General features: G+C 40.3%; 1 protein-coding gene across 1 annotated transcript in view; it reads right to left on the bottom strand.

Moving 5' to 3' along the window:
* The window catches only part of drc4 (dynein regulatory complex subunit 4), a 34111-nt gene that overhangs the window by 11858 nt on the left and 1517 nt on the right, over window positions 1-20736 (bottom strand). The window contains exons 2-8 of the mRNA XM_078544466.1: window positions 19179-19271; window positions 18550-18747; window positions 11831-12037; window positions 10562-10616; window positions 9035-9240; window positions 7899-8066; window positions 2875-2961 (exon numbers count right to left, since the gene is read on the bottom strand). Coding sequence (XP_078400592.1) covers window positions 2875-2961; window positions 7899-8066; window positions 9035-9240; window positions 10562-10616; window positions 11831-12037; window positions 18550-18747; window positions 19179-19271 — 1014 coding nt within the window. The remainder of the gene's footprint in view (window positions 1-2874; window positions 2962-7898; window positions 8067-9034; window positions 9241-10561; window positions 10617-11830; window positions 12038-18549; window positions 18748-19178; window positions 19272-20736) is intronic.

Genomic DNA, 20736 nt, shown 5'->3' with positions numbered 1-20736 from the left:
TCCTGCAGTGAATTCCTGGAGTTGGGTCTCCAACAACCACAATATTCTTCTGTTGTGCTGTGTATAACCCCAGCCAGTGGAGATTTTTCCCTGATTCCCACTGACTTCAATTTTATTACAGCTCCATCATATCACACATTTTTAAATTTATTCATTCATGGGATGTGGATGTCATTGGCAAGGCCAGCATTTATTGCCCATCCCTAATTGTCCTTGCTTCAGAGGGCATTTAAGAGTCAACCCCATTGCTGTGGGTCTGGAGTCACATGTAGGCCAGACCAGGTAAGGACAGCAGGTTTCCTTTCCCTAAAGGACATTGGTGAACCAGATGGGTTCAAATGCAGCCTTGACGTCAAAGGCAGTCACTCTTACCTCAACTCTGGAATTCAGCTCTTTTGTCCATGTTTGGTGAAAAGTTGAAGTGAGTTCTGAGACTGAGTGGTCCTAGTAGAACTCAAACCGAGCATCAATAAGCAGGTTATTCATGAATAAATGCTGCTTGATAACAATGTTGATGACACTTCCGTCACTTTATTGATGACTGAGAGCAGAATGATCAGGTGGTAATTGATCGGATTGGATTTATCCTACTTTTTGTGGCAAAGGCGTACCAGGGAAAGATCCACTTTCTTAGGTAGATGCCAATGTTGTAGCTGTACTGGAACAGCTAGTATAGAGGCACAGCTAGTTATGGGGCCTCATCTTCAGCCATGTTGTTATTGTCAGTGCCCACATCCTTTGTTGTATCCAGTTTACTCAAGTCATTTTTGATTATCACATGGAGCAAATTCGTTTGGCTGAAATTAGGCTTATGTTATGATGGGGACCTCAGGCAGAGGCCTAGATGGGTCACTCATGTGGCATTTCTGGCTGAAGATAGGTGCAAGCACTTCAACCTTGTCTTTTGCACTCAAATACTGGGCCGCACCATTATTGAACATGAGGACGTTCAAAGATTCACCTTCTCCCATTAGTTGTTTAATTATCCACCATCATCTAGAACTGAAAGTGGAATGACTACAGCTTTGACCTGATCTGTTGGTTGCCTGAATATTTAGCTCTGTATTTAGCATTCTACTTCTTGTTTTTAGCATGCATGTGGTTTTGTCTTAGTTTCATCAAGTTGGCATCTTATTTTTAGGTACCCTGGTGCTGTTCCTAGCATGCTCTTCTACACACCTCATTGAACCAGATTTGGTTCCCTGGCTTGATGGTAGAGTGTGGGATATGCCAGGCCATGAGGTTACAGATTGTGGTGGAATACAATTCTGCTGCTGCTGATGGCCCACAGCGCCTCGTGGATGCCCAGTTTTGAGCTACTAGATCTGTTCTGAATCTATCGCATTTAGCAGGGTTGTAGTGCCACACAACACAATGGAGGGTGTATTAAGTAAGAAGGTGGGATTTTATCTCCACGAGGACTGAGTGGTGGTCACTCCTACAAATACTGTCATGGACAAATGCACCAATAACAGGTAAATTGGTGAGGACGAGATCAAGTATGTTTTTCCTTTCGTATCAATTCTCTCACCACCTGCAACAGGTCCAGTCTGTCAAATATGTCCTTCAGGACTCAGCTAGCTCTATCAACAGTGCTGCTACCGAGCCACTCTTGGTAATGGACATTCTATGCCCTTGCTGCCTTCAGTGCCTTTCCAAGTTTTGTTCAATATGGAGGAGCGCTGACTCATCAGCTGAGAGAAGGCAGTAAGTGCTAATTAGTAGGAACTTTCCTCTTCCATGTTTGACCTGATGCCATAAGGCTTAATGGGGTGCAGAGTCAATATTGAGAACTCCCAAGACAACTCTCTCCTGACTGTATATCACTGTGTCGCCTATGGGACAGGATATATTCAGGGATGGTAATGGAGTCATCCAGGACATTGACATAATCAGATTCATACCTTTCAGACAATGTCAAGCTCTTGCTTATTAGTCTGAGCGCCAGCTCTAATTTTGGCACGTCTCGAGATGTTTGTCAGGAGGACTTTGTAGGGCTAACTGGGCTGTGCCTTTTTCATATTTTATCCAAATCCAATATCTGGGTCAATGTCAGGTGGTCCATCCATTTTTTTTTATTGTAGCAGTTGTCATAGTGGTTTGGTACAACCGAGTGGCTTGCTAGGCCATTTTAGAGGGCAGTTAAGGGTCAACGATAATGCTGCAGGTCTGGAGAAGTAATTAGCCAGATAAGGCAAGGACAACAGATTTTCTTCCATAAAACGGACACCAGTAAACTAGCTGGATATCCAGTAGTTACATGGTCACCATTATTGATACTAGCTTACTAGCTTTTTTACTGAATTAACTAAATTTAAATTTCACTAATGTTATGGTGAGATTTCAACTCTAGACCACTGTATCATTAGTCCAGTCCTCTGGATTACTAGTACAGTAACATAATTATGGCATTGTTTCTTTCACGGTATGTTCCACTACTAAAATTCCTAATTGGCATCATTATTAATCTCTCTAGCTTTAAACTGTCCAAACTATAAATCTGGGATTCTCTCTCAAAAGGGTGTGGATGCCAGAACGACTTGACCTTTCAAGACTGAGGTAAGGGTGTCATGGGGAATTGAGTTAGTGGGTAAATTGCGTCGAGGTACAGATCAGCCATGGTGGAGCAAGCTCGAGGCTGAACGGCTTACTTCTGGTTCCTACAGTCTGATTTCAGTTCACAACCTGTGTCACAACTATCGCCTTTGCAATTTCTCACCACAGCATTAGAACACATGATCTTTAACCAAGCAGGATAACACCTGCATTTTTGTGAAGTGCCTCCTTTTGTGCATGAGGTCACAACTGTGCTTTTAACATTGGTAGTTTGGATTCCATCTGGTGCAATTTATAAGTATTTTTGTTGTAACCTACCTTGCAAAAGCGCTGCTCAAGTACTTCATGCTCCCATCTGAACTGCTTCATTTCTTTGTCCATAAGTTTAAGCTTTGCTCTAGCTCGCTGTGAAAAGAAAAATCAGACTGTATGTTACCATAATGGCATCAACAGTTAACTGTTGCATTCTCTTCCAATGGTCTGTTGCCTCCCACCTTTTCCATTAACTCAAAGAATGCGCTATCCAAGGTGCAGGCATTTTAATAAACTGGGTACTAACATGCTTTCATTTTTAGCTGACGGGAGTGTACATGGTTTTTCCTCCACAAGATGGAGCTGTGTTACTTGTGGAAGGCTGTTAGGCTTATAACTACTAATCCTACTATAACCTTACAGTTGTAGTACTCAGGTATTTGGGAGGAAAGTGGCTAACCAGGTATATTTTTCTCCCCTAAAGTAAATAAAATACATCATGAACATTTACCACTAAAACTGATATATATTGTGTAGCACATTAAAAGTATTACTATAACTAAATATTTTTGGCAGATTTGAGACAAAACATGAGTGATACTCAAAAACAATGCCACCCACCCTGGATAGCCGTGGCAGGAAATGATAATCACCAACAAGGAAGAACCACCTTTCAATGGCATTACCAATGTCTAGTCCTCCCCATCAACATCCTGCAGGTTCATCACTGAACAGAAACTCAACCAGATAAGCCACAAATGCTGGGCTACTAGAGCAGGTGAGAGGCTCGGTGTTCTGCTGCGAGTGGCTCACCTTCCGATTCCTTAAAGTCTCTCCACCACCTACAAGGCACAAGAGGAGTGTGATGGAACATGCTCCATTTGTCTAGATGAATGAAGCTACAACAACACTTAAAGGCCTCGCCACCATACTTGACAAAGTAGTCCATTTGATTGGCAGTTCATCCCCTAGTCTAAATATCCATTTCATTCATCATCGACATACCACGATTGCAGTACACCTTATCTACAGGTTGGACTGCAAGGCTTCTTTCACAGAACCTCCAAAACCCGCAACTTCCAGTAACTAGGAGGACAAGGTCAGCAGGTATACAGGAACACTATTACCTCAAGCTCCCCAACATCCTGACTTGGTACAGATAACAACAATTTGAATTATATAGCATCTTTAACGTAGGGAAAGATCCCAAGATGCTTCGCAGTCAGGTAATCTGACAAAAATTAACACTGAGCCAAAGATGATATTAGGATGACTGAATAAAGGTTTGGTCAAAGAGATAGGCTTTGAGGAGGATTTTTAAAGGATGAGAGAGATAGGGAGAGAATTCCACAGTTTAGGCAGCTGATAGTATGGCAAGAACAAAGGGAGTTGGGGATGCACAGGAGGCGAGAGTTGAGGGTTGTTGGACATGAGGAAGTTACAGAGATAGGAAGGGCAAGAGATCATGGAGGGATTTTGACACATGAATGACTATTTAAAATTGGTGGACTGCGAGCACAAGGGTGACGGGTGAGGTGGATTTGGTGCATGTTTGGATGCAGGGAGCAGAGTTTTGAATGATCTCAAGTTGGCAGGGGATGGAAGATGGAAGGCCAATGAAAAGAGCATTGGCCTAATCAAGCATAGTGGTAAAAATGATGGTTTAAGCAGCATGTGCACTGAGACAGGGGTAATGTTACAGCTGCTGATGGGAGTTGGAGGTCTCAGTGCTGTAGAGGATACAAAGATTGGAAATGCAGCTCAAATAAAAAATTGAAAAGGAAAGACTTGCATTATTTAGTGACTTTCACAACCACAGAATGTCCCAAATCACTTTTCAGTCAACAAAATGAACTCACTGTTGTAATGTAGGAAACGCAGCAACTTGTCAACAGCAAGTTCCCACAAATTGCAATGTGATAATGACAGTTAATCTGTTTGTGATGTTTATTGAGGGATAAATATTGTCCAGGACACCATGATTATTCCTGCTTTTCTTCAAAATAGTGCCATGGGATCTTCTCCCTTCACCTGAGCAGGCAGGCAGGGCCACAGTTTAATATCTCATCTGAACGATTGCACCTTCACAGCTGTGGCTCAGTTCATAGCAACCTCGCCTTTGAATCAGAGGGTTGTGGGTTCATGACCCACTCCCGGAAACCGAGAACTGTGATTGTACTTGAAAGAGTTGCAATCTGTGACTGTTGATAACTCGAAAGAGTTTTAACAGTGCAGTGCCCCCTCAGTACTGTAATGGAATGTCAGCCTTGACTTTTGTGCTCAAGCACCAGGGTGGTACTTAAACTCATGATCTTCTTACTTAGATGTGAGAGTGCTACCAACTGAGCCACGGTGTAGGGTCAAATAGGACACCAAAGTTGTGAACAGCGTGGTTCGGCCTGAGAGAGTGGCAGCACAGAGCAGTAGAGGGGTCAAGATGGGTGGCGATGATGTAGAGATCAGTGTTGGTAGTGTACATGTGCAACCTGATGTCTTGACTTCAGATAATGCTGCTGAGTGGCAACATGCTGACGAGACATTAGAGGGAATCAAGTATAGGTCCCTCGTTGACTCCAGAGGAAGCAATGCAGGGCTGGGAGGGCCATGACTGAAAAGGTAAGAGCAGAACAAGAGGATAGGCGAGAACAATGGTGCAATCAACATGTCAAAGGTTGCAGACAGATCAAGAAGAATGAGGAGGGAAAATGAACAATGGTCACAAGTACAGAGGATGTAATTTGTGGCTGATTAGATTCAGTGCTGTGGTAGAGATGAACACTGATTTGAGACGCTCAAATATGGAGTTGCAGGAATAATGGACACAGATATAATAGACAACAATACGCTTAAGGACTATGTGGAGGAAAGGGAGTTTGATTTCGGATAATAATTTGGACAATGGGGTCAAGGGAAGGTTTTTTGAGGAGGAGGGCAATGATGGCAGATTTGAGAGAAAGATAGATAATTCCTGAGAAAGGGAAAGCATTTATGTCAGCTAGCAAAAAGTTAAGAAGAGAAGGTGGGTGGTCAGCAACTTAGTAGCATTAGGATCAAGCAAGCAAGAGGTGGGGCTTATGGACAAGTTGACCTTGGTGAGGGCACAGGGGAAATAAGAGAGAGAAACTAAAGATACAACTTTGTAGTTAAGGCAGGGGGTATTTTGGGGAGTATCTTGGCTTACTGGGAAATGGAGAGGGAAAGATGTGCAGAGACAGCTGAACAGATGGTCTCAATCTTAGCGGCAAAGATGTCTATAATCTCCTCATTTGTTATTGGAGATGTATCACAATTCCTTCATTGTTGTGAAGTCAATATCCCTTTGTGGGACTATCTTCACCACATGGACTGCAGTGTTTCAAGAGAGCCCACTGCCAACATCTCAGCCAATAAGGGTATGCAATAAATGTCAGCCCTGCAAACATCGCCAACACCTAATCCTAATTAAAAGAAAATAAAAAAGTGGTATATGTTTTTGTTTAAATAGACATGGACTTCCTCCAAGAATTTTACAAACAATTCTCTAGTTTTGGCAGAGCAGTTGGGGAAATGTTAAATTATTGTGCATTACAGCTGTTATAAAGCCAAGCTTTATATCGAAAATGATTATGTATTTATTGGGCTGAAAACCACCAGTTAAGTCTTAAAAAGACTGGACAGCAGCATTATCGTAACTTAAAGTGACTTAAGGCAGCAGTTGATAAGATGGCTGAATATTTGCATCACTGTTTCTTATAATTTCATAGCCATTAAAATGGAGGCAGGCTGTCTAGAAAAACCTATCAGAGACAATCACCTTGAAAGAGTATGAATGGGTCAGGAGATAGTCCATTCACAAGACAACCAGACAATCACCCGTGTATTCAACTAGTGGGGGAGAAAACCATTAGACAAAATTACTTTGGACAATGGGACTCTGGCTGAGAAAGGAACTTGCCCAGCCATAATCTAATCATGCCTAAATCATGGGCCTGGAATCAACTTGCTATGACCATGTTTGGGTGACTGGTCAGATTGTTAGAGGGGATCATGTGATGAGCCAACTACCCCCCTCTTTTGTGTTTAAGAAGCTGCTTTTCTCCAGGCCACAGAACAGAGACATCGAAGCAGTACCCGAGTGGGTACTCTCACTTTATCCATTCTGCAAGCTTGAGCCCTGCCCGTTGTTTGACCATTCACACAACACAGGCAGTTTTTTTAAGACCCAGTAGCTGCTGTTTCTAGAAGAAAAGAGAAATTGTTCGTCAACATCTTTAAATTGTCTTGATGTCGAATCCAGAGACTACCGAGCCCACTCTGAAACCATCCAAGCCATCAATCTTCAAGATCTGAGTACCACTGGCTTTTATTGGACTTTTAAAACCACATGACCTGTCCTCCCACTTTGTAACTTATGTGTGTGTGAATCCTTGAATGCATGCGTGTGTGTGAGAATTAGAACATTTTAAATTATTTTTACTTATATCGGGTGTTAAGTAAAATAAATACTACTCTTTTTCTCTTTCAGCAACTTTCAAGGAAACCTTGTGTATGTGTGTCTTTTACAGTCACAGCATTTAAAACAGTCAAACACAAGTGTAATCTTTTTAAAAAAAGCCTGTTCCCACCAAACAAGGAGTGGGAAAAGAGGGGAGTCACTCAACCTCTCCTTGACAATATTAGAAATGTAGGTCCCTTTTAGGGTAAACCAGGACTCGCTTCAGAGTGAATTGAGAGGTGATGCTCATTGAAGCTTGCACTTAAGAGATAGGTTTCTCCTCAGTTGGTGGGGGGGGGTGGTTTTGCTTCTGGACTGGGAAAGGGTCCAGAGGGAACAGTGGAAACTGGTATTTGTATTGAACTATAGTTTGACAATAAAACTGTTGTGATTCACAGAATGTCTTCTGTTGCCTGATTCGGTAAATGGACATCCATCTTTAAGGAACTCCTACCTTGTCATAACACAGCACGTGTCAGCATAAATACCAAATGAAAGTTACAACCAATATAAATCAATAAAAATTATTGGTCGCATAACCAAAACATTGCTGATACCAATAAAGGTCAGTAAATTCAAGCTGGTGTGCGCATCACTTAGCTGCTACAATACTTACTGTAAGAAAACCTTTATCCTGTTCATAGTTGGCCAATAATTTCTTAAGTCTTGTCACCTCTTCCCGTGCCTTCTGCAGTGGTTCTATCAGACGCTTATTCTGAAACTGAACCTCAGATGTTTCTTTTTCCAGTCGTTCTTCTTTTATCTTCATCTCTTCGACTTGTTCCTGAGAAATTAGAGCAAAACCTGAAGATCATTGTTAGCTATTAGAAACCCTGTTCACAAAAATCACGAGTAAATATGGAGTAAATCAACCACAAGAAATAAGAATTGTATTAAACATCTGTATGTACTTATTAATATCTATTATGTGAAGGAATATAAGGTACTAAAATTTTGTGCATTTAAATAGTTCAGTAAATGACATCACTTAATTATTTTACTTAGCATCAACAAAGATTACTGTTAATACATAAGCAAGCAGTTGGCACTAAAGATTTGCAGAACCAACATCTTCATACATATCAGCTATCTCACATCCCATAATGAACATTTAGAATGAAAACAAAGGGGTGAAAGCATCTAGTAAACAGCATACTAGATGGTCAAGAGTTGAAAGTCTTTATGTTAAATTAATACATTTTGGGTACACAGTTAGGAATATTAGTGCCAGAAAATAAAAGATTCAAACATGCCCAGCTCAGTTATAGCATAGCCAAATGGTCTCAACAGGTAAGGTTTCTATTAGGCCTATGGAAAGTGCAATTAATGGAATACAGGATAGGAAAGTCTGGAAGCGGCCACAGGCAGAATAGTTTAGGTTCCTATATTTTGCCCCAAAAAACCCAAGGGTCAGAGGAACAACCCCATATTCTACTACCCCTCTATGCAAAATTGACAATTCTCTGACAATTGTGAGCAGCCTTATGCCCTAGGAATCACATCCCTACAAGGCTGCCTAAATCTATTTCTTGTAGGTGCTTAAAGCCACCACAATAAATAAATAACTTGGTTTGATTTAAACTCAAATCCCAAAGCTGACTAGACAGTGTACTAACCCAACATGGTATTAAGTCCCCTTGTAGAAACTCAGCTATTATTTCACTCAGCAAAGTGTGAAATACATGTGATTTTATTTGCACCCTTGTACTAACATTTGAAGCATATCTGTTTAATAACATGGAATACCCTAACCTTCAATGAGTTAATGAGTGCAAGGTTGTTAAGAGTAATGTCATTGTAGTAATTTTTAATATCACTGAACGCTTTTTCATGGTTTTTCATCAATGCGTTGATCTGACCATTCTTTCTTTCTTCAATTTCATGAATTTCTGTTTTTCTTTTCAATTCCATCTCGTCACGCAGCACATCCATCTTCTTTTGATACTTGGCTTCGATATCTGAGTGTGGTGAAGACCCAATTAGAAGATTTTCTCACAGAAAGTGACACAAATTAGTCGCGCATACACTACATTATCCAATGCAAAAGAAAATAGCCCCTAGTTCTTTCACTTTAGAAATTGCATAATGCAATTTTTTAAAAAGCCACAGGACTTAGACTATAGGGCTCGAAATTTCCTGGATTGGCGGGGGGAGGGGGGTGCAGAGGGAAAGAGTGAAACTTGGGCAGCTCCCCCAGAGGGTGTTAGCAATTTGGCCTGGATCAGAAGTGATCAGTTTCCTGAGAAAGCCAGCATTCATATTGGAAAACATTAAAAATGGGCTGAAGATGATTGAAAAATGAGACGCCCCTCTATCCCTCTATCAGAGAGAGAAAGTTGTTGCTCCAATTTTCTATCTCCTCATTGAGGAAATCACCTCCACAGTCACATGCTACCCATCTCAATGACCCCATGCTTGGAATTTGGGATAGGGTCAGATGTCTGACATGTTGGCAGAGTGAAGTCCCGCTTTGTCATGTTTCCAACAGCAGCATGCTCCTACAAGTTCTAAAAACATTAATTAGAAAATGCTAGAAAGCAGACAGATTTAACATCAAATTTATGCTTTTCTCCTCTATTCAAAGGGAGTCAGAATAGTGGGACTCGTTTACATTTAAGGTGGGTCCATTCCAAGATGGGAATGACCCAGCGGCAATGACACAGCTAGTTTTTGTGGAGTCTGAAGAATCACTCCCGCTCCTCCCAAATTCTCAAAAAGTAAATTAAAGCTTACATTCTGGGCTACTGTACAACTGAACCAATGGCTGAAGCCGTGTGGAGCAGGCATGATGAATGCTTCATCCAATTAAGTTCTAAGACAATGGAAGCCCTGTGTTTGTCATCAGACCTAAATTTGTATATTAAAACAGTATATAGCCTGACCCAGATGATGCTCCAGTCACCCAGCAATCAATCCTTAGGAAGACAGCATTGACCACACGATTGGCAGGAATGAGGCAGGAAGACTTGCCAAGGTGCTAATAGCTGTTTTTGCTGGGAAGAAGGTCTCAGAATGTCCCCCAATATCACTTATTCCATGGCATAGAATACTCCAAAATGTGTTAACTAATCAATATTTGGATATCGCTTATATATTCTCATCTTTTGCCTTGGCAGCTTCCAAATGTATTAACAAAATCCCTTCTCTTTAACTAGCAATTTAAGACACATACCTTAGTTCTTCAAATCAGCTTTTGTATTTAGTGAGAATCAGGATTGATAGCTTTGATTATAACAATTTTCATTTTAAGATGTTCCTACGGACAAAAGCCAGACTAACCTTGTGTTTGTTTCTCAAAGTCATTCCACAATCTTGTAATTTCTTCGTCATTTTTCTGTTAGTGAATATGAAAAGAAATCTTAATTAAAAACTCATGGGAGCTTTGATGAAGGGCATACACATATTGATAGCCTTGCTATGGGTTCAGGTTAAGGTTCTACACTTACTAATGGAGTTGTGGGGGTTTCCAGCATTTTCTCCTTTAATTCAGATTTCCAGAATTTTCAATATTCTGATTTTATCTAATGATATACATTAGAGTAAACACCTTTCAGTTAGTCTTAAAAAGGCTTACTATTGCCAAAATGCAATATTTTGGAGAAACTATTTCATGTAACTACCTTCACTTGATCTGTCTGCATCCAATAATTCGTAGTACAACATACTAGAGCATTATTAAAATAGAATATAAAACATATCAACCTCTGTAACCTTCTGAAGGAATGGTGCTTAACACAGAAGAATCAAAATAAGGGAGGAAGCTTCCCCCCACCACCACCACCACCACCCCTATCCCCCACTACAATTCAGAGTAACAGCCATGTTTTGGGCAGGAAATCCTAGGCCCATTGTGGCTACTTGTCCAAACCTCCCATTACTTTTCTTACTGCGATTCTAGAACTAATAGCTCTGAATCTTAACTACTAACAGAAATTTATCCAGTCCATCTTTAAACCTGCTGTGGCTTCTGTTCTATCACCCCACTCGTAGTGTATTCCACATTTCTATCAATTTCCTAATGAATCAAATATTTCCTACATTTTCATTTTCTTTTGATGCCCTTAAACTTAAACTGGGTTCCTAGTTCTCAAATACTCTGCTCAACAAAAGAACTTCCAGAATTTAATTTCTCAATAATTAACAATAAGTTTAAACTTAGATACCTATGTTTATATTGAACAATATTTTGTCAAAGTCATTTAGAAAAATCAAAAGTACAAATGGCCCCAAAATTGTCCCCTATGGAATACCAATGGCAAGTAAATTCCACTCTATATTTCCCTATACACCAGTCCAGCATAATATTGTGTCATCTATCCATTGGCTTTTTTCCCCCCACTTTGTCAAGGGTAATTAGAGATGGGAATCAAATACTGGCCTTGCCAGCAATGCTCACATCCCCAAAACAAAAAAAATTAGGCTGTCGTGCAGGACTATGTCAAATGTCTTTCTGAAATCGAGGTAGGTAATATCTAGTACTTTATCCCTATTTTAAAGATAAGCACCTTCAGTTAACCTGACTTCATCTTTGTCCTTAGATAAACGTACCAGTTTCAAAGTTTTCACCATGTTTTCATTGGAAAGCTCCTGTTCTTTCAGTTGCACCTTCAAGTTTCTGATATTATTTTGTATAGCATGCTCCTGGTCACGATGCTCTTTTTGGTCCAGTTTCATGGCTACCGTATTCTCTGCCTTCAATTCAGCAAGGTTATTCTGGTGCTCATACAACAAGTGTTTGACTTTCTGCTTGTAGACCTGCGGAAAGAAGAAATTGCAAACTATCATAAGGGAGCTAGAAAATAACTTACAATTTAACAAAAAAAATCCTATTTAGTAGAAATATTTTCTTCCTCATGAACCCCCAATATTTCTAAATCAGAAGCGTAGTTTCCCTCCATCTCTGATGAACTTCCTGGGGTATAAATAAGCAGTTCTGACAGTGCCCAACATCCCTGTGGGTTTGGAATGTGTGGAACAAAATACAAGATAAAGGAAAAATTGAAATTTCTAATAAACTATTTGCATTTAGTCTATTAAATCTGTCACCCATGCATTATAAACCACTTATGTCAAAAACTTGTACCTTTTATGAAAACGTTCTGGAAAACAAAACACAACTCAGGCCACCACTGCTCAACTAGTGAGTTGCTTATTCTCAAGAACGCACATTGTATGTGGGGTACGTGGAAAGGTACTCGTGAATATTTATTTAGATCTTGTAAAAGATGTGCAATGAAGAAAGATAAATCAATGCAAACTGCAGACAGGGTGACACTATAATGTCTTACATCTTTTCATAGGCTGGGAGCACAATTTATCCAATTGTGTTTCAATTGAAGTGATTTCAGTAAGGGTGACTGGGTCATGGAAACACTCTGGGTTGAGTTAGAGAACAGCAATGGATGCAAGATTCTGCTGCGAGCTGGTTATAGACTCCTGATAATAGTGATTAGTGCGGCAGCGGGAGGCGGCTGCCGGTGTATATCATTTGAGAGATTTTGAGAAAATGAGAGATTTTAATTTCCACATTAAGTGGGAGACATAAAACATCTCAAGCAAGCATTGAATTTCTACAATGTATTTGGGACAATTTTCTACAATAACATATTCTAGAACAAAGGGGGAATAGACCATACTAGATTTAGTGAAGAGTAATGAACCAGAATTAGTTAACAATGTGGCGGGAAGGGAGCATCTTGCAAATAGTGGCCCTAACATGACTGAATTTGATATTTGGTTAAAGGAGGAAGAGGGAAGAGTCACAAGTCAAGGTTTTCGGCTTAAGTATGACAAACTTAAAACGAATAAGAAATAAATTAGCTACACTAAACTGAGCTGAACTATCGGCTTATCTATTAACAAACTGTTGGAAATATTCAAAGATTATATATTCAATATTTTTAGAATGATACAAAACCAGTACATAACTCTAAGACAAAGGTTCCATTTTTGTAGTTAATGAAGCAAGAGACAGGAGCAAGCTAGAAGGCTTACATAAATACTAGAATAAGTGGATATCAAGTGGACTGTTGCTTTTTATAGTTTTCCCAAAAAGATACAAAGAAAGTAATAAGAGGTTCAAAAGGTGAATTTGAAAAAGGACTTGCAAAGGACATAAATGTTTTTTTAAACCATATTCCGAGAAAAAAAAGAGTGGTGAATGGGAATGTCAAGCTGTTAGAGATAGATGTAGGAGAGACTACAACAGGTAATAAGGAAATAGCAAACTTGCTAAAATTGGTTCAGTACTTTGTATCATTTTCACAGTGGAGGAAGAGAACAAATTACAGACAGTGCAGGGGTACCTAAATACTAAGTCAAGGGAGGAACTTTGTGGATTGAATATAAGTAAAAAAAATGGTAATGGGGAAAATACTGAGGCTAAACATACAAATCTCCAGCAGAGGTTGGTTTCCACCCGATGATATTGAAAGAAATAGGTGAAGTTGTTGCAGATGTATTAACCATCATTTTGCAATGATCTTGAGATTCAAAAAATGTACCTTTGGACTGAAAAATTGCTAATGCCACTCTATTACTTAAGGAGGAAGTAGGAAAGGAGATTCCTTTTCTTTTATTCGTTCACAGGATGGGGGCATTGCTGGCTAAACCAGCATTTATTCCCCATTCCTAATTGCCCTCGAGGTGGTGGTGGTGAGCTGCCTACTTGAACTGCTGCAGTCATGTGGTACAAGTACACCCACAGTGCTATTAGGGAGGGAATTCCAGGATTTTGACCCAATGACTGCGGAGGAATGGCAATATATTCCCAAGTCAGGATGGTGTATGGCTTGGAGGAGAACTTCAAGGTGGCGGCGTTTTCATGTGTCTGCTGCCCTTGTCCTTCTAGATGGTAGCGGTCGTGGGTTTGGAAAGTGCTATCAAAGGAGCCTCGGTGAGTTGCTGCAGAGCATCTTGTGGATGGTACACACTGCTGCTACTGTGCATCGGTGGTGCAGGGAGTGAATGTTTGTGGATGGGGTGAAAATCAAGCAGGTTTGTGTGTCCTGGATGATATCAAGCTTCTTGAGTGTTGTTGGCGCTGCACTCATCCAGGCAAGTGGAGAGTATTCCATCAAACTCCTACTTGTGCCTTGTAGATGGTGGGCAGCCTTTGGGGAGTCAGGAGCTGAGTTACTTGCCGCAGGATTCATAGCCTCTGACCTGCTCTTGTAGCCACAGTATTCATATGGCTGGTCCAGTTCAGCATCTGGTCAATAGTAACCCCCAGGATGCTGATAGTGGGGGATTAAATTATGGTAATATCATTGAATGTTAAGGGCCAAAGGTTGGATTCTCTCTTGTTGGAGATGGTCATTGCCTGGCACTTGTGTGGTGTGAATGTTTCTTGCCACTTGTCAGCCCAAGCCTCGTGTTAGGAAATAGAGTTTAAGTAAGTTATATTGGTATTTGTGGGTGTTAGGAATGAGTTTCAGCTTTAAAGTTTAAGTTTGATTTTGTATTTCCATATCTGTGTTAAGAAAGGTCAAGTGGAGTTTTAGTTTCACTTTAAAAAGGTGCTTACATTTTAATGAGAGTTTTAAAACTTTAGCTAAGGTAAACAAACAAGGATAGAAGAATTGGACTGTTGCCTAGCAACAGAAAGCCAGGGAGGCAGGTCCCTCCTACAGACACACACACAGAAGGGAAACAGCAGTTTTGATCGGGAAGTTGTGGAATTCAATTGGTTTTTGAAAGTTGCTGCCAGGAGAGACTGGAGCAAAAGGGACAGATAGCCAGTCCCAAGCTAAAGAGAAACCCCAAAAATCCAGGGGAGTGGAAGAGGGGAAAGTCCAGAGAAGACCATCTAGTTAAAGAAAGGACAGGAACCTGGGAAAAGTCCTGTTAATGAAGTTAAGAGTGAGGGGCAGAGAGAATGGCTCCAGGCTTCAGATTTAAAGAGACAAAAGCTGCAGAAAGCAGATTTAAAGCAGGAACAGCTTGCAAGAGGCACGAAGGTCCAAAGAGACAAGTGAGGGTTTGTAACTCTTTGCTATGGGCATGTGAAGCAGTGGAGTTACCGTTGACAGCTGAGTAAGTGAGAGAGAGTGCACGGAAGATAGCTTGAATGCATGTGGTGACCAAAGAAGATGAGCATCGGAAGAAAAGTTCGAAACCCTGCAAGTGAACCCTTGCAGAAGGAGTCTGAGAGAAAGCGCCGGTTTGGGGGAAAAGATTCCAAGGCGAGGTCCTGGAGAGTGGAGATTGGAAACCCTTGTGTGAAAGACGGAGTGCAGTGAGACTGGTGCGTCAAGCAACTGGTTGGGGGTGGGGGTGGGGGGAGTTGGAGTTGAGAGATGCATAGCATCTGGTTCAGGTGGCATCCTTCACTTGGTTTCAAAGTGTGGTGTGTCTGACCACAGAATTACATATGTAAATACACAGTCCATGTAAACCTAAGAACCTAAGAAATAAGAGTAGGCCATTCGGCCCTAAAGCCTGTCCCGCCATTCAATAACATTATGGCTGATCTGCCCCAGGCCTCAACACCTCTTTCGTGCCAGCTCCTCATAGCCCTCAACTCCCCATTATTTCAAAAATCTATCTACCTCCTCTTTAAATACTTGCAGTGATCTAGCCTCCACAACTCTCTGGGGTAGAGAATTCCAGACATTCACCACCCTCAGAAGAAATTCCTTCACATCTCAGTTTTAAATGAGTGTCCCCTTATTCTGTAACTATGTCCCCTAGTTCAAGACTCTCCCACTAGTGGAAACACCTTAACACCTACCCTGTCAAGCCCCTCAGAATCTCATATGTTTCAATAAGATCATCCCTCATTCTTCTAAACTCCAATGAATAAAGGCCTGTTTAACCTTTCTTGATAAGTCAACCCCTTCATCCCAGGAATCAGCCTAGTGAATCTCTTTTGAACTGCCTCCAATTCCAGTATATCCTTTCTTAAATACAGGTCCAGAACTGTTCACAGTACTCCAGGTGCAGCCTCACCAACAGTTGTAACAAGACTACACTATTTTTAAACTCCAACCCCCTGGCAATACAGGCCAAAATTCCATTTGTCTTCTTAATTACTTGCTGCATCTGCATACTAACTTTTTGTGTTTCATGCACAAGAACACCCAAATCCCTCTCTGTTGCATTTTTTGGAGTCTCTCTCCATTTAAATAATAATCTGCCTTTTAATTGTTCCTACCAAAGTGCATGACCTCACACTTTCGTACATTAAACTCCATCTGCCAAGTTCTTGCCCATTCACTCAACCTATCGACTGTGAACATTAGAGTAAAGAGCTTTTGTAACTTGCTATCTTTACAAATTTGTATATATCTATAAAGTTATAGTTGTGGGTGAAGGAGTATTGTAATATAGTTCATCTTTTCTTGTTGAATAAATGTTTTATTCTTTTGTTAAAAGTTCATCAGCTGACTCCTGTGACTCTGTTCAGTAGCACTCTCCATGTATCTAAACAAACAAAAGTATGGATCTATCAGCTGGGTTCCACTCTGGGATCAGGCTTATCCAGGGGTAACCCCAGGAGGAATCATAACACTGTATATTGTCCAGGTTTTGCTGCATTTGGACATGGACTGCTTCAGTTTCTGAGGAGTCACAAATGGTGCTGAACATTGTGCAATCATCAGTGAACATCCCCACTTCTGATCTTACGATGGAAGGGAGGTCATTGATGAAGCAGATGAAGATGGTTAGGCCTAGGCCTAGACTTGTCCATTTAACAACAATTGTGCAAAGTTACTCGAATCTATCATCAGAGACAGAGCAACTGAGCACTTAGATAAGTATCCACTGATCAAAGAAAGTCAACATAGATTTGTGATAAATAGGTCATGTCTGATCAATCTAGTTCGTGATCTTGTGACATGGTTTGAAAATAGGAGATGTTTGGCAGGACACGGCAAATGTTGATCACCAGGGATCTGTAGTGGTTCATCAGCTTTTCACCACAAAGATTAGTGACGCGGCACATTAAAACATATAGATGGGAACAGGAAGTTGCAAAGCAACATAGGCTAAATTAGTGAGTGGGTAAACCTGTAGCAGGTGGAGTTCAAAGTGTGAGATTATTCATTTTCAATCTGAGAAAGTCAAATTGGAACAATTTTTCAATGATGAGAGGCTAGGAATTGTGAAGGAGCAAAGATATTTAAATGTCCATAAACACAATTCACTAAACACATGCGCATGGTTACAAAAAAGTAATTAAAATGATTAATTTCACAGTAGACTCCAGTGTTGAGCACCAACTCTCAGGAAAGATATATTGACTTTTTGGAAAAGGTACATTGCAAATTCACCAGAATTATAGAAATAATTAAACAGGCTGCATAAATTTAGCTTTTATTTCCTTGAATTTAGAGGGCTGAGTGATGATTTAACTGTGATGTTTAAAATGACAAAGGGAACTAGTGATGGAGGAATTCAGAGCACGATGGCATAATCATAAAATTAGAGCTAGGCCATTAGAAGTAAAATCAGGAAACTTTTTTTAAAACACAATCTGGGGTAGAAATTTAGATCTTGCTACAAAAGGTTGTGGATGTTTGGTCAATTGAAATTTTCATAATTGAAGATCGAGATTGAGCAAGAAGGTTACAATGAACCTTTTATAAAACACTGGTTCAGTTTCAACTGTGTCCAATTCTGGTCACCGCACTTCAGGAAAGATGTGAAGGCTTTAGAGTGGGTGCAGAAAGATTTACAAGAATGGTTTCAAGGATGAGGGGCTTCAGTAACATGGATAATTTGGAGAAGCTATGATTGTTCACCTTAGAGAAGAGAAGCTGAGAGAGATTTGATAGAGATGTTCAAAATCATGCAGGGTTTGGGCAGAGTAGATGGGGAGAAACTGTTCCCCTTGGCAGAAGAAAATCAGGGGACAGCGATTTAAGGTGATTAGCAAAAGAACCAACGGTGACATGAAGAAAAACCTTTTTACACAGCGAGTGGTTGTGATCTGGAATACACTACCTCAGCGTGTGGTCAAGGCAGACACAATCAGGACTTTCAAAGGGGAATTGAATAAGCACCTGAAGAGAAAAAAATTGCAGGCTATGGGGAAAGAGTGGGGCGAGAGACAAGCCAAGTTGCTCTTGCAGAGAGCCAGCACAGAAACTATTGGCCAAATGGCCCTTTTCTGTGTTGTAACCATTCTATGGTAGATTTTTGTTGCATAAAGATATCAAGGAAAGTGGAACAACGGCAGGTAACTTAAGGTACAGATCAACTATGATCTAACCGAGTAGCTAAACAAGTTTAAGGTCAAGTTTAAGGTGAATTAGGCCTATTACCTTAATTTCCACCTGGTGCCGTTCCTCTGCATCCTCCATTTCTCGATCTTTGTTTCTTAATTCTGACTTCCTCTCCTCCAGCTGCCGCTTTGTGATCTCCCAGAAAGTGTGGATTTTGTCACGCTCAAGCTGAAAGTAGTTCCGTTCTTCTCGTTCTCTGTCAAGTTCTTCACGCAGCCGAACAATGTGTTCCTCCAGCTGTGTATAAGAGAATAATCAGTTTTTCAGCTGAAACCCATGAAGCACTCTACAGATATAGAATCATACAGTAGATATAGAATCATACAGTACAGAAAGCTAATTGGCCTAGCGCTGTAAACAAGCTATCCCATTAGTGCTCTTTTCTCACGGCCCTGCAGTTTTTTTTCCTTTTCAAGTATTTATCCGATTCCCTTTTGAAAATGTTACTATTGAATCTGCTTCCACCAACCTTCCAGGCAGTGCAAACCAGATCATAACAACTCATTGCGTAAAAAAAATTCTCATCTCCCCTCTGGCTCATTTGCAAATTACCTCAAAATAAATTCAACGGTCCCACCCTTGGATGAGCTCAAACCACCAACTTTTGGAACATGCTGATTGATTGCACCACAGATATAGTATTCTTCAGTTTCACAGGAGAATTTTACCTGCTCCTTAGACATCACGTCTGTGGAAAGGCCATCGATCACCGTAGGTGTTCTTGCTTTCTTGCCTCCTTTCCCTTTCTTCTTTTTGGGCGGCTGTTTAATGGAAAACTTTTGTTAGTGTCATGTTCTTTTTGCTACAGGCAATTAAAGCTAATGAAAACTCAGTAAGATTGGTAATGTTTACTCTAAGGCCAAGACTATACTATTTTCTGAGGTCACCACTGTTACTATTTATATTGAACAGTTTTGCTTCTTTTCACTCTTTTGGCAACGTACTGGTTAATGCAATACTGCTGGCAATAATTTTACAAAATAATCCTGGAGACATAAAGTCTCTTACAAAACCGAGTTCATAATTTTCAATGTGCATAAGGATCCTCCCATTTGCAAGCTGACCCTGATTTTTGATCAATCTGTGGTACAGTGATGGATACAACAGGCTCACTTTTGCCTCTACCTGAAGACTAAGATACAGAGGGGGGGGGGGGGGGGGGGGGGGTGTTGAGCTACAGTGACAAGGTCGCAACATTTTAAAGATGCTATTTTTAAAAAACATCTAAGACTTCAAGAGGCCACAGTCAGATCAGCCACAATCTTATTGAATGGTAGAGCAGGCTTGAGGGGCTGAATGGCCTACTCCTGCTCCATATATTCGTATGTACGCATGAAAATGACATTAAATAAAAAGGCAACTTTAAGATATTGTCTTTAGAAGAGATACAAATAAACTAAAAGTCTAAGGGGAATTAACAGAAAATATTAGTGTTAACATATTTTTCTCATTAAAACCCTGTAAATTCCAGCATTCAAAAATTTTACAACCCCTAATATGCATTTAAACTTCTAACCTTAATATGCATGTCATTTATTGTACTGTTTTAAGAATTGTACACCTTATTAAAAAATGTACTAATTTCACTTTAAGATTTTCATTTTACAGTAAGGATTGCTACCAAAATGCAATAACAAGTGTCATCTTGACCCTGTTGGTGGCAGTATTTGCCTGTGCACCAGAAGGTTGAGAGGTCAAATTCAACTTTAAGGCTTGAGGTCATAATCTAGCTGATAATTCAATGTAGGACCGAGGGATGCTGCATTGCCTGTTATAATTCAACAAACATCACTAAAATTAGATTAACTAGTCATTTATCCCATTGCTGTTTGTGGGAACCTTGCAGCATCCAAATGATAGCTACATTAACCTATGCACCAACATCATGTATAAAGTCTTTTGGGAGTCAAATTAGTTTAATTATTAGTTATAAAATATAAGTTGCTTCTTAATTTGTTTAATCACAATTTCTCTCATCCTATCTAAGGCAGCACAAGTTCACATCTGTACAAAAGCAAAATACTGCAGAGTTACAGATGTGGCAGTGAACCAATCAGTGCATACCAAACCTTACCCGAGATATAGAGCCAAACCTTAGGATGTACAAATTGATGATTCAGATGGGGATGCCTGGGGTATTCTGTTTCTTCAATTTGTAATTTTAACCCCCTAATATGACAGATTGCTACAATTTTAACGATTCTCCCACAGGAATTATCAAATTTA

The sequence above is a fragment of the Cetorhinus maximus genome, chromosome 6 (assembly GCF_964194155.1).
Source record: "Cetorhinus maximus chromosome 6, sCetMax3.hap1.1, whole genome shotgun sequence".
Classification (NCBI taxonomy): domain Eukaryota; kingdom Metazoa; phylum Chordata; class Chondrichthyes; order Lamniformes; family Cetorhinidae; genus Cetorhinus; species Cetorhinus maximus.
Note: the sequence above shows the minus strand (reverse complement) of the source record. Positions and strands in the feature narration are given on the sequence as shown.